This window comes from Vespa crabro, chromosome 4 (genome assembly GCF_910589235.1).
Source record: "Vespa crabro chromosome 4, iyVesCrab1.2, whole genome shotgun sequence".
Lineage (NCBI taxonomy): Eukaryota > Metazoa > Arthropoda > Insecta > Hymenoptera > Vespidae > Vespa > Vespa crabro.
In genome coordinates, this window is record NC_060958.1 from 5231389 (window position 1) to 5245703 (window position 14315).

The 14315-nt window shown below is 27.8% G+C and overlaps 5 protein-coding genes across 10 annotated transcripts; 2 read left to right on the forward strand and 3 right to left on the reverse strand.

The window, feature by feature from the left end:
* The first annotated feature begins 49 nt into the window (after positions 1 to 49).
* Positions 50 to 1812, forward strand: LOC124423314 (coiled-coil domain-containing protein 174). Its single transcript, XM_046960902.1, has one exon. The coding sequence runs from the start codon at positions 102 to 104 to the stop codon at positions 1665 to 1667; it is 1566 nt and encodes a 521-aa protein (XP_046816858.1). The 5' UTR covers positions 50 to 101; the 3' UTR covers positions 1668 to 1812.
* Positions 1809 to 3121, reverse strand: LOC124423316 (non-structural maintenance of chromosomes element 1 homolog). The gene is made up of 6 exons (XM_046960904.1): positions 2851 to 3121; positions 2611 to 2752; positions 2359 to 2554; positions 2179 to 2292; positions 1986 to 2106; positions 1809 to 1901 (listed from the first exon to the last, which is right to left on the reverse strand). The coding sequence occupies exons 1-6, from the start codon at positions 2945 to 2947 to the stop codon at positions 1894 to 1896; spliced, it is 678 nt and encodes a 225-aa protein (XP_046816860.1). The 5' UTR covers positions 2948 to 3121; the 3' UTR covers positions 1809 to 1893.
* Positions 3122 to 3164: 43 nt separating this feature from the next.
* Positions 3165 to 6184, forward strand: LOC124423312 (dentin sialophosphoprotein-like). Of its 2 annotated transcripts, XM_046960901.1 has the most exons (6): positions 3165 to 3295; positions 3785 to 3890; positions 3960 to 4201; positions 4669 to 5487; positions 5590 to 5842; positions 5997 to 6184. In XM_046960901.1, the coding sequence occupies exons 2-6, from the start codon at positions 3800 to 3802 to the stop codon at positions 6131 to 6133; spliced, it is 1542 nt and encodes a 513-aa protein (XP_046816857.1). In that variant the 5' UTR covers positions 3165 to 3295; positions 3785 to 3799; the 3' UTR covers positions 6134 to 6184. The 2 variants fall into 2 exon arrangements, with proteins under 2 accessions (XP_046816857.1, XP_046816856.1); XM_046960900.1 differs by having other exon boundaries at positions 3785 to 4201.
* A 1516-nt stretch (positions 6185 to 7700) lies between these two features.
* On the reverse strand, positions 7701 to 11527 carry LOC124423310. 3 transcript variants are annotated; one of them, XM_046960897.1, is made up of 7 exons: positions 10901 to 11527; positions 10746 to 10822; positions 10264 to 10465; positions 9872 to 10164; positions 9557 to 9782; positions 8189 to 9471; positions 7701 to 8120 (listed from the first exon to the last, which is right to left on the reverse strand). In XM_046960897.1, exons 2-7 carry the CDS (start codon positions 10803 to 10805, stop codon positions 7770 to 7772), a joined length of 2415 nt encoding a protein of 804 aa, XP_046816853.1. In that variant the 5' UTR covers positions 10806 to 10822; positions 10901 to 11527; the 3' UTR covers positions 7701 to 7769. The 3 variants fall into 3 exon arrangements, with proteins under 3 accessions (XP_046816853.1, XP_046816854.1, XP_046816855.1); XM_046960898.1 differs by having other exon boundaries at positions 10264 to 10395; positions 10901 to 11526; XM_046960899.1 differs by lacking the exon at positions 10264 to 10465 and having other exon boundaries at positions 10901 to 11526.
* Positions 11528 to 12169: 642 nt separating this feature from the next.
* LOC124423297 lies at positions 12170 to 14291 on the reverse strand. Of its 3 annotated transcripts, XM_046960872.1 has the most exons (5): positions 13735 to 14291; positions 13195 to 13283; positions 12833 to 13068; positions 12523 to 12720; positions 12170 to 12394 (listed from the first exon to the last, which is right to left on the reverse strand). In XM_046960872.1, the coding sequence occupies exons 3-5, from the start codon at positions 13066 to 13068 to the stop codon at positions 12385 to 12387; spliced, it is 444 nt and encodes a 147-aa protein (XP_046816828.1). In that variant the 5' UTR covers positions 13195 to 13283; positions 13735 to 14291; the 3' UTR covers positions 12170 to 12384. The 3 variants fall into 3 exon arrangements, with proteins under 3 accessions (XP_046816828.1, XP_046816829.1, XP_046816827.1); XM_046960873.1 differs by lacking the exon at positions 13195 to 13283; XM_046960871.1 differs by having other exon boundaries at positions 13281 to 14291.
* Positions 14292 to 14315: the final 24 nt, after the last annotated feature.

Consider the following 14315-nt stretch of genomic DNA (forward strand, 5'->3'; position numbering starts at 1 on the left):
TTATATAATTCAAAAGAAGATAAAGACATCTATATAAATTATATTAATAATGATATGAGAAATCACGTTTCAACTGAGAATAATTGAAAAGATATTAAAAGATGAACGTAGCAAAAAAAATAAATGTTAATTTTTCATCTTTAGTGGGTTTAAAAGCAGAACTTTTACGAAAACAAACAGAAGTAAAAGAAGCTAAGGCACATATCGAAACTACTCAAACTACAAAACTTAAACGTAAGATAAAGCAAGTAAAAAATGATCATAAAAATTCTGCTAAAGAATTAACCGATGTAGAAGATATAAATGCTCACAAAAAGTCTAAGCTTGTTTTAGAAGCTAAAGCTAGATTATATACGAAGTTGAAAAAGTCTAAGAATAGTAATGAAAATTTTCTAGTTGACTTTACTAATAAATCCGATGAATCTGAAGAAGAAATCCTGAAAGAGGACGATTATGATGACAGGTTTGTCGATCCTGATGATAGCTGGGTTGAATATGAAGATTGTTTTGGCCGTACTAGAAAATGTTTAGCTAAAGATCTGCCACTAATGCGTGAAAAAGATGAATTATTGAAACAAGAAATTACAAAGAAACATATGCAACAAAATGTGTCTAATACCGAAGAGACACAGATAAAAGAACCTGAAATAGATATTATGAGAAGAAAATGGGAGGAACAAACGCAAAAGCTTGCAGAAAAAGCAGATATACATTATCAAGATATTTTATTTGATGAAGCTCGTGCGCATGGTGTCGGATATTATGCTTTTTCACAAGACGAAGAAGAAAGAGCCAAACAACAAGAAAATTTAACTAATTTAAGAAGGGATACTGAACAAAAACAAAAGCATATAAAAGAACTAAAAGATTTGAAAGAGAAAATGGAACAAAATAGATTAAAAGCAGCAAGAATTAGACAAAGAATTAGAGCAGGTTTACCTGCTGAACCTGAAGAAAACTTACAAGATGATTCTACTAATACTACTAACACTTCCAATGATATAAATACTGTAAACAATATTTCTTCGGTACAAGAAAATAAAGTATCTAGAGATGATCTGCATAATCAGGACAGTAACATGGATAAAAAGAAAACAAAAGAACAAAAAATAAAAGTATTAGAAGAAATCCTAGAAAATCAAAGAGTTTGGCGAGAAATGTCTCAAGAGGAATGGGTACATAAATGTAGAAAAGAAAGAAATTTAGAATTTGCACCTGCTTACAATGATAAAATCTTAAACTCAAATTTCATAAAAATTACACAGACTAATAATACTATAGTATCTGATCAAGCCTCAAATCAAACTAATTCTTTGATGTTTTCTAATATATCATCTACCAATAAAAATACCTCAGTGGATAACTCAAGTGATTCTATAAATGTGTCAAAACAAATATGTCCTGATATTAATGATCAACAAAATGATTCATTGACAGAACAACAGTTGCTTGACACAAACACAAGTGTTCCTTTAATTACATATCCACATATATATTATAGAGGAAATGATACTTCAGTAAAAACTTCAAAATATAATAGTAATCCCAAGGATAATCAGCCTAGCCAAAGTATTAATAATGTATTAAATAAAACTATAAATGAGGAAAAAATAGCAGCTGGTCTTAGATACCTTAGAGAAAAATATGAACAGAGTCAAAACCATTGATTTAATATTTGCATTATTTAGAACACTGTACATATTAAAATTATGTAAGTGTATTTTTGTTAAATTACGTAATAGGAAAATAATAAGTAATTTGTAATTTTAATAATAAAATATTTTTTTTATCATACTTATCTCATAATATATGTTAATTTTGTGTATTTATTTGATAATATATTTTCTTATTTACTTTTTTTTGTTAAGATTTATTCATAATCACTGTTCTTCCTTATTCACCTAAAGTAAAATTAATCCCAAAAAAATATTAAAAATTAAAAAGTTATACATTTTTGTATAAATATAAATCCAATAAATATATACCTATAACATCTACTTCTATATGATTCTTACAAGTAGCACATTGTAGAGGATGCATAACTTCTGCATATCTTTTTAAGCAAATAATATGCATCATAACTTCACAATGAATACATCTTTGACCCTGTAAAAATAAGCAATATTTATTTGTGCAAATATATACAAAATTGTATAAGAAATGTTTTTTATATCTTACGAAAAAGATAACTTCCTTGCATAAATTGCAGATGTGGAGAGAATTGTCATAAGTTTCCTTAAAGTAAGGCATTAATTCAGCTATACTGCGTACTCCAATATAATATTGACCATTCTAAAAGGCATAACTTTATTTGTAAATATAGTTTGGAGTGTAGTTTATAAATAATTAAATGATTACTTTTAATGTGAGCCACTTTTTATCAACGATATAATCCAAAAACTCTGTTGCATCAATTTTTAACAATTTTGTATCTAGAGATGAACATAAATTAAGACATATTGTACTAGATACACAGCCATTAGTTGATGTTATTATCTCAGAAAATATTTTCCTTAATAGTTCCAATTGAGCTCTAGAGAACTGTACCTGAAAACTGTAAAAAAAAAAAATAAGTAAATAATAATTCTCATTGTTAAAATCTCATCTTACCTACTTATATCTTGGAGAATTGTACTTGTAACTGCCCAATATGTATCACCTGTTATTTCACAGGTTACAGTTTTTATCATCATATTTAATGGTTGTAATTTTGAATTAATTTCATAAATTATATTTTTCACTTCTTCATTACCTGAAATATATAAAATTATGTAGTATATATTTATTATCATAGAATAAAATTATAATTTTTTATAATAATTATTTTACTTTGACAAATATATTATTTACCAAATAATGTAATGATTAATTCTTTACTATCTTCATCTTGTAAGATACCTTCTTGCATGATAGCTTGCAAAAATATTTTATGAGATTCAGAATACATTTTTAGATTAATAATGAAAATTTTAATATATAAATTATAAGAAATTATTCACAGATATCATCAATACTACGTGCAATAGTTTATAAATTATTGCTACGTAGAAATATTCTCTGCACATTTTTTAATAACAAATAAACTATTATAAAACATAAAAGTATCCAATAAAAAAAGTAAGAGTTAACCACAACGTATTGCACACTACTTATATATATGTAGTGTATATATAACGAAATGGCGGGACAACAAGCGAGGTCGCCATAGTGAAATAAATAGAAGAAGAAAAGGCGGGATAAAGGAATACATTTGCAGACGTTGTGCCGTGAATACGTAAACCGCTTGTGATTTTAAGTATGTATGTTATGTGAAATTATATAAAAAACAATAATAACCACTAATTTAAAATAATTATTTTTAATTGTTAAGTTTTAATATATGAAAATTGATTATCGATCGGCATGTTAGGTTAAGAATATTTTCCAAAACGCAATTTATCGTTTTTCTATTCAGTGAATATTTAACAATTTTTTACTTCAATGACATATATATATTTTCTTAAATTATACACTTTTAAGTGCAACTAATTTATATGTGTATATATTATTAATGGATAATTCCTTATGATTTAAAAACTGTCCATTATCAAATTATTAATATTTATGTTTTTACTTCATGTTTTAAAATGTTGTTTGTATTGTTCTATATTGATGGTGCTTGATTCTGTGTTATAAAAATATATGATTCGCTTATCTATAAAATAATGAAAAAATACTTGCAAAGAAGAATATGTATTAAATCAAATCTCACCACATATAATATAATCAAAGTTTTTAATTTTAGATTGCATAATTAACTATGGTTGAATCAGATCAAAGTAATGAGAGTAGAGAGGCAGGTGATGAAATGTCACCTTCAGAAATATCTAATGAGACAATAAAAACAACGGGTAAAAGACAACGTCAGGTATCTTCAGAAGAAGAAAAATTACTTACCAAGAAGCCTTGTAATTCTACAGATAAAGATTTACCAGCGTCAAATGGATCAACATCAAACAATACCAATGATGATACAAAAGAAGAAGTAGAACAAAATACAAATTCAACAAACAATCAGAAAAGTGTATCTTCACCAACAAATGAACTTCATACAGATTCGACTAAAGGAGAACAAGAAAATGAAGGAAGCGGTTCACCACACACAACTAATAGTACAAATGAAGTAGATGACGACTTCTGCAATGCGTCTACAGATTCTCTTGTAAGAAATAAATATAAAATTACATTTTATTGAGTTTGTTTAGTAAAATATAGTAGTATGCACTTGTGTAATTTAAGAGTGCAATACTATTTATCTTTTTTTTTATACGAAGTAAATAAGAATAATTGTGCAATATATTTATATCAGGGATTCCCAAACTTTTCTGGTCGCGGAATTTCCAAAAAATTTTCTGAAGGTCATGGAATTTTCAAAAAATTTTCTGAAGATCGCGGAATCTCTATCTTTTTTCTTTTAATAACAGATCCCTCTTTTCTGCTGATCGGGCTGATACTGATTTGTCCCATTTGGTACAGAAAATGAAAATGTAACGAACGCGATATTTTCGAATCATGCATATTTCCTGAAACATGAATAATATAAAATTTAACTGTCGCAATAATTCAACTATCTGATAGTTGTGTGGAGCTATTTTTTCTTCATTATTTCTTTTTTTTCATGTATTTCAGGATTTTGCTGAAAAAATTGACAAATCTATTGAAGATGAAAATACTGAAGTTTCACTGAAATTTAAAGAAGATAGCGGAAATGAATCATCTAAAGAAAACATCAATTTAAATGTTACAATGTCATCTACCAAAGAAACAGAGGTAGTAGATGGATTGGAACTTTCTGTAGAATGTGCAAGTGATAAGGAAGAATCTAGTTCTGAAAGCGAAAAAGATGACAATCATAAACCAAAAACAAAAACAATTATTGTAAAAGCAAAGCCAAATGAATCTGAACTTGATGTTAGTTCATCTGAAGTAGAAGAATCGAATGAACAAAATTTGAAGAACACTTTACATACAAAGAAAAATCTTAAACAAGGAAAACAAAAAAGTCTTAAAATATCTTCCAACGTAAAGAAGTCTTCTGAAGGTTCAGAAGATAGTTCAGACAATAACATTCAAGATGAAGAATATAAACCACAAAATAAGAAAAAAACTAAGAAGAATTTAAGTAAGAAAAATACGAAAATCTTATCTGATTCCAAAAGAGGTGGTCGCGGTGTACGAAAAGGTCAAGGTGCAAAAAAAAGCCAAGATAAAAATTTGATTAATGACAATGAAGATGAGGATAATAATGATGATGACGATAAAGGCAATAACATTGAAAAGAATGATAATAAAGATATTGGTGATAAAGTAATCAAATCAGTTGATAAAAATAAAGATGAACAAGAGCATAATTCATCAGCTAAAGAAACATCCGGTAGTGAAAGTGAAAGTAATAATGATGATCCAGATCAAACAAAAGATGGTAAACAGAAGAAACGCAGTTCTAATGTTAGTACAATTAAATAAATTAATGAAATGTTTAATATAGCTGCAACTATTATTATATGTTTATTGCATAATACAATGTTCTAATATAATATGTTATTTTAGAGACCTGAAGATGATAAGAGGATACAATCATTAAAAAAGTATATAAGAACAGCTGGTATAGCTGTGAAATCATATCAAGAAATATGGAGTGGATGCAAATCCAATGCTGCGAGAGTACGACGATTAAAATCATTGCTTGAAAAACATGGAGTTCATGGAAGACCAACTTTAGAGAAGTGTAAAAAAGTGAAAGAACGCAATGAAAGATTAAAAGAAGTATCTGAATTGGATAAGAGTAATATTATATCAGAAGGTTATTTCATTTTCTTGTAATTTCTTTAAATTTAAGCCTATTATTATTATTATTATTATTACTTAAATTACATACATTTTGTAAAATGATAATTTAACACATACACACAAAAATAGAGATTTTTTTTTATATTACATTTTCTTTTCTTTTACAGGGCGCATTACACGTTCTCGTAAAGGTATGAATACTAACAAGAACTCCTTAGTCTTACCAGAAACTCCTTCACGATATCGTGAAGCTCGCAGCACGTATAAAAGAATTCAAACTGTCATTGACAGTGACTCTGAGTAATGTATATGTAATATTTATTTATATAAATTGTTTGTATGAGTGTGCGTGTAATTGTATCTTATATCTATTTATAAATATAATTCTACATTAATGAGAAGTAATAATCGTATTACAAAAAAAAATGTATTTTTGGCATTTTTGTAATAAGATAAAAAGTATTTTTATGAAATTTATTTGATACGTAAAAATAGAAATCTTTTCAATGAATATTTATATTTTATGTTTTGGAAGTTATATGATATTCTGTAGCAGCGTTTCCCAAAATTCTCGTAGAATACTCTTGCTAGTTCAAGTGAATATCTTAGTAGCAGCCATTATATCTTACAATACAATAGTTCCAGTATATCAGATTTTTTAAAATTATATATTATAAACATTTGGACCACATATATTAAACATTAGAATTATTGAAACATTAGAATTACTGAAATATTAGAAATATTGGGTTGTACGGCAAAAGATTGAGAAACACTGCTCTACAGTTATATCCGTGTATTTATCGTAATGAAAAATATCTGTGTTACGATTATACTTTAATCTCAATCTATGTAATATTCTGTAGCAGCGTTTCCCAAAATTCTCGTAGAATACTCTTGCCAGTTCACGAGAATACCGAAGTAACAGCCGTATTTTACAACACAATAGTTCCAATATATCAGATTTTTAAAAATTGTAAATTATAAACATTTAGACCGCATCATTAAACATTAGATTTACTGAAACATTAGAATTAAATATTAGATCGTACGGCAAAAGGTTGAGAAACACTGTTCTACAGATTAATCGTGTGTTTATCGTAATGAAAAATATCAGTGTTTCAATCATACTTTTATCTCAATCTATATAATATTCTGTAGCAGCGTTTCCCAAAATTACTGTAAAATGCTCTTGCCAGTTTACGAGATACCGAAGTAACAACTGTATCTTACAACACAATAGTTTCAGTATATCAGATTTTTTTAAATTGTATATTATAAACACTTGGACCGCGTATATTAAACATTAGAATTATTTAAACATTAGAAACATTAGATCGCACGTCAGAAGGTTAAGAAACACTGCTTTACAGGTTATATCGTATGTTTATCGTAATGAAAAGTATCAGTTTTACGATTATACTTCAATTTCTAGTATATTAACCATATTTTTAATCCTTAAAAAGTCTAAGATACAATTAAATAGTCTAGATAAAATTAAATCACTATACTTTCAAAAGTGATATTTTGATTTTTTATTATGTTTTTAGTCATTTATCTAACCAAGAAATAGAATGTTAAAGAAGTCGAATTATAAAACAAATCTTTTAATTATTTTTATAGTTTAGAATAATTGTATTCGGTGAAAATAAATGTCAAAAATATGTATATATAAACTAAAGGATTAAATAAAAATGCATACTTTTGTATGCATTAATTATGAATTTTATATAAATGCATTATTAATGAATCCTGTTATTTATGATATATATAGTTGTAAACATTATTATATTATTATTAAAAATGTACTTATATTAGTATGGCATAATGGTAAATAAAACTGTTTTGCTGAAGTAAAATATTATCAAATATAAGAAATACAAATTTGATTGTATTTTGATAATATTGAATTATATTAAATTATATGTAATATTTTTCAATTAGTTAGAAAACTTGGAAATGCAATCCTTACTACAAAATAGTTTATCCTCTTTGACTGCCATTCTACTATTTAGTAAGTATTTTTTACACATATAACAGCAAAAACACATTTCGATTGCATGAAAATTTAAATTTTTTATAGCAACACCTTGTTGATCAGCTGCAATCACTGCATTACATGCATTGCAAGTTTTTGCATATGTATTCTGATAACAAGGAAGACACAAAGGGTGATCATTTTCAGATATATACTGTTGGCCAGCTAATGGAATGTCACAATCCCAGCAGCAAAAGTGTTTTACATGATAATTATGGCCTTCAGCAACGGTATATTCTCGTACAAAAATTAACTGCAAAGGAAAACATCAAATTATAATATACATCAAATCATATAACAATTCTTGTATAATTTACTTACCTCATCACAAGCAAAGCATCTTGGAATCCCTAACAGAGCTGCAAAATCTCTGCCACAATACAATTGATTCTTATAATAGAAATATACAAGATCAACGAGTAATTCATTGCATACAGAACAAACAAAACATCCTGGATGCCATAATATATTCTTAGCTTTATCCACAGTTACAACTACATCACCAATATTAATGTCTTTTCGACATTTCTCGCAATTTTGTGGTTTTGAAGATTCAATAGTTAAACCTTTCACAGCTCCATTAACAGAATCCATATCTAGTTGGTTTTCTGTGGACTGGCTCATTTTGCAGTTCGACTCGAATGGGAATACTTGATTTTGTAAATTCTCAGAGTAAGAAATAGCCGATTGTACATTTTTTATGCCACTTAATTTGCCCTTTATACAATTTGTATTATCAATATCAGATGGCACTGTAGACGATACAGATTTCTTAGGCACTTCTTTATGATCAATATTATATTTATCTTGTGCATTTATAGATGACATTGGTTTATTTTCAAGTGAATTTGCATTACTTATAATATTATGTGTTTGTGGTGAGTGTGAAATAGTATTAGATGGTTTATTTCTTGTATGTATAGAACTTGCTTTATCATGAATAAAAGTTGGTGCAATATTACTAGCACAAGTAGATTGAACCATTTCTGAAACAGGCTTTGATACAAGTTTTTCTGCTGTTATGGGTTTAACTCCATGTTGAGGATCATTTTTTGTCACATCTACTACGTTACTTTTAGGCGTAGATCCACTTGGTGAAAGATTTTTTTGAGAGTCCATAATGACTGCTTTGTCCACTCCTTTATTATGTGGGAAATTTCGTGCATGATTAACTTGTGAATTATCTTGCATACCGTACTTGCTATTGAGTTTATCGCGTATAAACATTAATTCCTTTTTATCTAAAGTACTACTAACAATGTCATGTACATTGATTGCGCTAGGTGGAAGTAATGCATTTGCTAAAATATTATCTGCAACTTCGAAAAGATTCATTTCTGGTTGTTTATCAGATGTATCTGTATTGGGTGGTTCTATCTGAAGATCAACATTGCTTTTATGAGGCACAGTATTCTGTTCTATATGTTTAAATTTATCATGATTTGTTGTTGGTAAAGCACATGGATTGATTTCTGTGTACTTGCAATGAAGAGGTTCACAAAATTCGTGCTGACAAATTACAGGTAATTCTGAATTTGCATCGTAAGCAGTTACAGAAGAATTCACTAATTTATGAAATGAGGCTGGCTTGGAACATTTATTATCTGTAAAAGTATGGTAAATTCATGATAAAGTATGGAACAATATTCATTTGTATAATTTATAAAAATAATGTAATATTTTTATTACCTAAAACATTTTTTTCATTATCCTTTGTTTCCATGTTAACATTTGGATCTGATCTATTTTCAAAAGGAACTTTTAAATATGGAATATTTTTTGTAAAGCTGCTTGGCGTTCGAAGTTGTGGTATAGTCACAGATATCTGTGATTTTTGTTGTGTATTGAAACGTTGCATATCCGTAGCATTAATTGGTGTCATTAATGACCGATCAAACGGACGTGCACCTAACATCTTTTATATATATTAAAAAGAAAGGGATATATAAATATAGTAGAAATATTACATATATATAAAAAGTTATAGAAAAAAAAGTAACATACCTTCATTACTTTGCCCTGTCCTGCATATTTTTTCAAAATTTCAACATAATTTTCCAACTCTTTTTTCTCTACTTCACTTAGTTTATCACACGCTTTATGATCAATATCGTGTAACGGCAATTGTTTTTGTAGTAATTGTTTTCTTAATATTGCACCAGTTGATCCAGAAATAGGTAATTTTTCTACTGGTAAAGCATTCATATAATCTACAGCAAGTTCTTTAGTTGTATCTGGTGGTATCCAGTCAAATACAGTTTCACTATTAGTTTGCTTTTTATTGGATATAACCAATACTGAAATATATAATTGTGATTTAGTATAAGATATTTTTTTATGCAGCTTCATTTATGATATTCATAATAAAAAAAAATACATGATGATAAAGTATTTACACATAGGTTTTCTTTTTGATTTTCCAGATGGACCAAATAATAAATCGAACTGAGGAAAATCATCATTGACAACATCATGATCATCTCTGCTACATTTACAAATTTTACAAGTTTTTCGCCAAAAATGTAAATCTAAACCAGGACACAAAGCGTTACATATCATGCATGGTGCTCCTGCTCCGGCTTCATGCGCTAAATGGGGCTAATTAAGAGAAAAGAAAAAGAATAAAAAAAAAAAAATATAAAATCAACCAAAAAAATAAAATAAAATAAATATTAAAATATTTTGCTAATGTAATTAATAAGAAAAATAAGTTATATTTATATATAACTTGGAAAAACAATTGCATACCTACATTACATGTATAAAATAAATTGACAAAGCCAGTAAATGAATTTGTTATAGCAAAAATGAAATATTTATTTATGTACTATGAAATTTGTCTATATAAAATATTATATGTGAAAGATGTAAATACAACCTTTCTTTTTCGATTTTCCAATTCCATAAGCCACTGAGGACGATCACCTGTTTGTTCCATGTTTTTTGGCTTAAAAACTAAAAAATTCTTAATTAGTAATTATGATCACTTCGTGGCAATGAAAAAAAAAATAATGAAGATAATAAATAACATACATGCTGTTAATATATTTTAGTCTCAAACACTTTTTTATGATAATTATAAAATTTTATGCAGTAACTTCTACACCAAAGATAAGAACTTTTGACAGCGATCTTGTATGACGCATAGGTAACTATATATATATTTAGTAATATACTCATTGTAAGATTTTGCGCATGGAACTCTGCGCGTTCTCACAAATATACTCCATATTGGCATATATCTAGTTTATGTGTCGTATGTATTTTGTTGCATAAATTTGGATAAATCAACTATATTAATTTATATAAAATATATTAAGACTGTTCACTACTCTTGCTTTTTTAATGGTTTACACGAACAATGAGAACAGGCATAATTCTTGACCGATTTTAATGAACAAGGTCTCATTTTAAAGACGAAGGTCTACGCTGCTGTTCCGGTGGAGTTTCGAAAGTTTCATTTTTTTTTAAAAATCATGTTAAAAAATGGTATTTTTTCGAGAATAGTTTATACACAAATAAAAAGCTTTTTCTAAAATTCGAAAAAGGTGTCCTAAATTGAACCTTCGTCTTCAAACGAGACCTTGTTCATCCAAATTGGTCAAGAACTACACCTATTCTCACAAATGGCGAAAATGTCGTTTTTGCGAAGAACAAGTTTTGTACTGTGGCGCCCCTCGAAATTTGCGGCAAAAGAGATAAAGCTCGTATTCTACTATTGATTTTCATATACACGCTTGAAAGATATGTTTATGTTGGTGAAGTAACGATTGCCTGCTTGGTTGTGTGCGTAAATAGCTGATGCTTAGATTTCTTGAACATTTCTAAACGCAAAGAAATATGTTTCACGATGCTCGTAAGGAGAAGCTACGGTTACTCACTTAATTATTTTATTAATCTTTGACCAAATGATTTTATGACAAATATAAGGAAATACGTGTCCAATCGTTTATGTCAAGAGATCTGAGTTTTTAAAATATTGTTAAATTTTGGAAAAATTTATAGTTTCTTTTTTAATTTTATAGACCAAAAAGATAAAGCAATTCTGTAAGCAATGTTTAGCATATTGGTAAGCATCTAAATTCTTTAAAAACAATGATATTTCTCTTACAGTATGATTATAATGAATGGTTGCTATTTTTGCCTATTAATTTTTTAGTTAGAATGTATAATTTTTAAATTCTATTTTTTAGAAAGCATAATATATTAATTGATTGATTGATATTATTATTATTATTATTATATTAATATAGTTATAGAGAATTTTTATTAATATATCATAAAAAAAATATAAGAAAAATGTTTTATTATAAAAACAACATTTTATTTAACAAATACAGTATTTTTGGTTATAAACAGGAGCATGCTTAAAAATCGTCGTGTCAATTGAGAAGTTTGAAGGAACGTAGAATAATAGAACTTTTTCTTTCATTTAAATCCATCGAATAATCCATACGCTAGCTCCCAGAACGATATTTATGATTTATGGATTTACTTATAAAAGTGTCCAATATTTTTTACCAAGAACTAAAAAAAATAAAAAAAAATAAAAAAAAAAATAAATAAAAAAGAATAAAAAAAAAAGTAAGAACATATGCAGAATGTCGTTATAAATTTGTTAATTCTATATTCGTGAGAAAATATTAATTAATTACCCATAATGAGGCGAAGGATCAGGTTGAGACCAGGATGGTTCGTAATCTAAATGAGCCGCTTTGTAAATTGGCGCGGGTTTTTCAATAATTCTTGAAATATAAACAGGTTTCTCAACATATTCCACGTATTTAACAGTTGGGGGTGGTGGAACATATATACGATGAATTTCAGGAGCACTGTGATATCCAAGTTTGTAGCTAGAAAAAAAAATTTCAAGAAAAAATAGAATAAAAAAGAAAAAATAAATAAGTAAAAAGAAAAAAGACAAGATCATGATAGATCACAACAAATGATTATAGGTATTTATACCCTTTAGCAACACCGACACCAAATCCTAAAAGTCCAGCGCCTATTAATTTCTTTTTTAAGAAAAGTGTCCTCTTTGTTCTTGTATGTACTTCAGCCCCATTATTGATCTCGCCCGTTGTATCGAGCGTTTTAAATGTATCTCCTTGATGATCGTACTGATTATCAACTTCCGTAGCTATGCATAATGCTACACAACTGCATATAGCTAGGACCAGGAAGATAGTATAATGTTGCATCTACGATATCAAAAAGACGATATTATGTATATATGCAGAATTTTCTTTTTCTTTTTTAATCAATTTTCCAAGAAAAAAAGAAGATGTGATTTTTCTGATTACTGAATCACATATTCTTTTACTCACCTTTAATTTTGGTACTGTACACTTCTGAATAAGAAAAAGTACTGTGACTTACAGCGAGCGGATGCATGATTTTATAGTCAACCTACCTCCTGGTTAGCAAAGACAGAAATATATTGTGAATTCTGGACACGAACGATTGTTTCGTTGGGCATTTATTCGATGTTTTTGACTTTCTGTCTTTATACCGATAAGATTTTCTTATTGATTGTTACGATTAATTAAAACACATGGAAAAAAATCTCATCTAATTAAGAGGACGTTGTAGTATTTAATTAAAAAATTATAAATCCAACTTTGGGTAAGATTGAAGAATTGAATATAGATATCCCGTTCATTTATATATATATATATATATATATATATATATATATATATATATATCATTCTCTTTTTACTATATTTTCTCTTAAGAAAAATATGTTCTCTTAATAAAACTATAAAATTATTTAAGAATTATTTTTTTTTTTTGTAAGTCCTTGTTCGACTTTCATATGTGGGCTATTGTTCCAATCCATTAGTGAAATTTCCGTATGAGCTTACGAAATCTGAGTGGACATCAGACACTTTCTATGTCGGTCATCGTTTTCGTTTTCACAAAGTGTACTCGCACACATCAGTAAGTTGACGTATTGTATTTGCCATCTCATCGATGTGCTATCACTTTCTTGTCTCGCACCCTCGATTAGTCGACTTCTTTATCCGCATTGCTCACTTCACAACTACATACATAATAGCACGAGAGTGTACAAGCGAATATGGTTCAATGAAGGTTCATTTGGATTCAGATCTTGTAATTGAACGTATACACAATGTGTGATCGAACGTGCTTGGGATCTTTTTTCTTTCTTTCTTTTTTTTCCTCATCTTTTTTTTCTACAACTAAATTCACGATTAGATAATGCAAATAAAATCGTATACATTACGTAAGAAGGAAGTATAGCAGGGAATAAAAATCAACGCAAATTTTGATCTGTTTTCGTATTAATTTGTATTTGATTTTGAATCTCTGAAAATTTCATTTTCATTTTCGATTATTTAAATCTACTTCCTTAACGAGATAAAGAATATGAGTATCGAAATCGATATATAAAATTAGCGTCACGTAATATTAGCGAAGACAT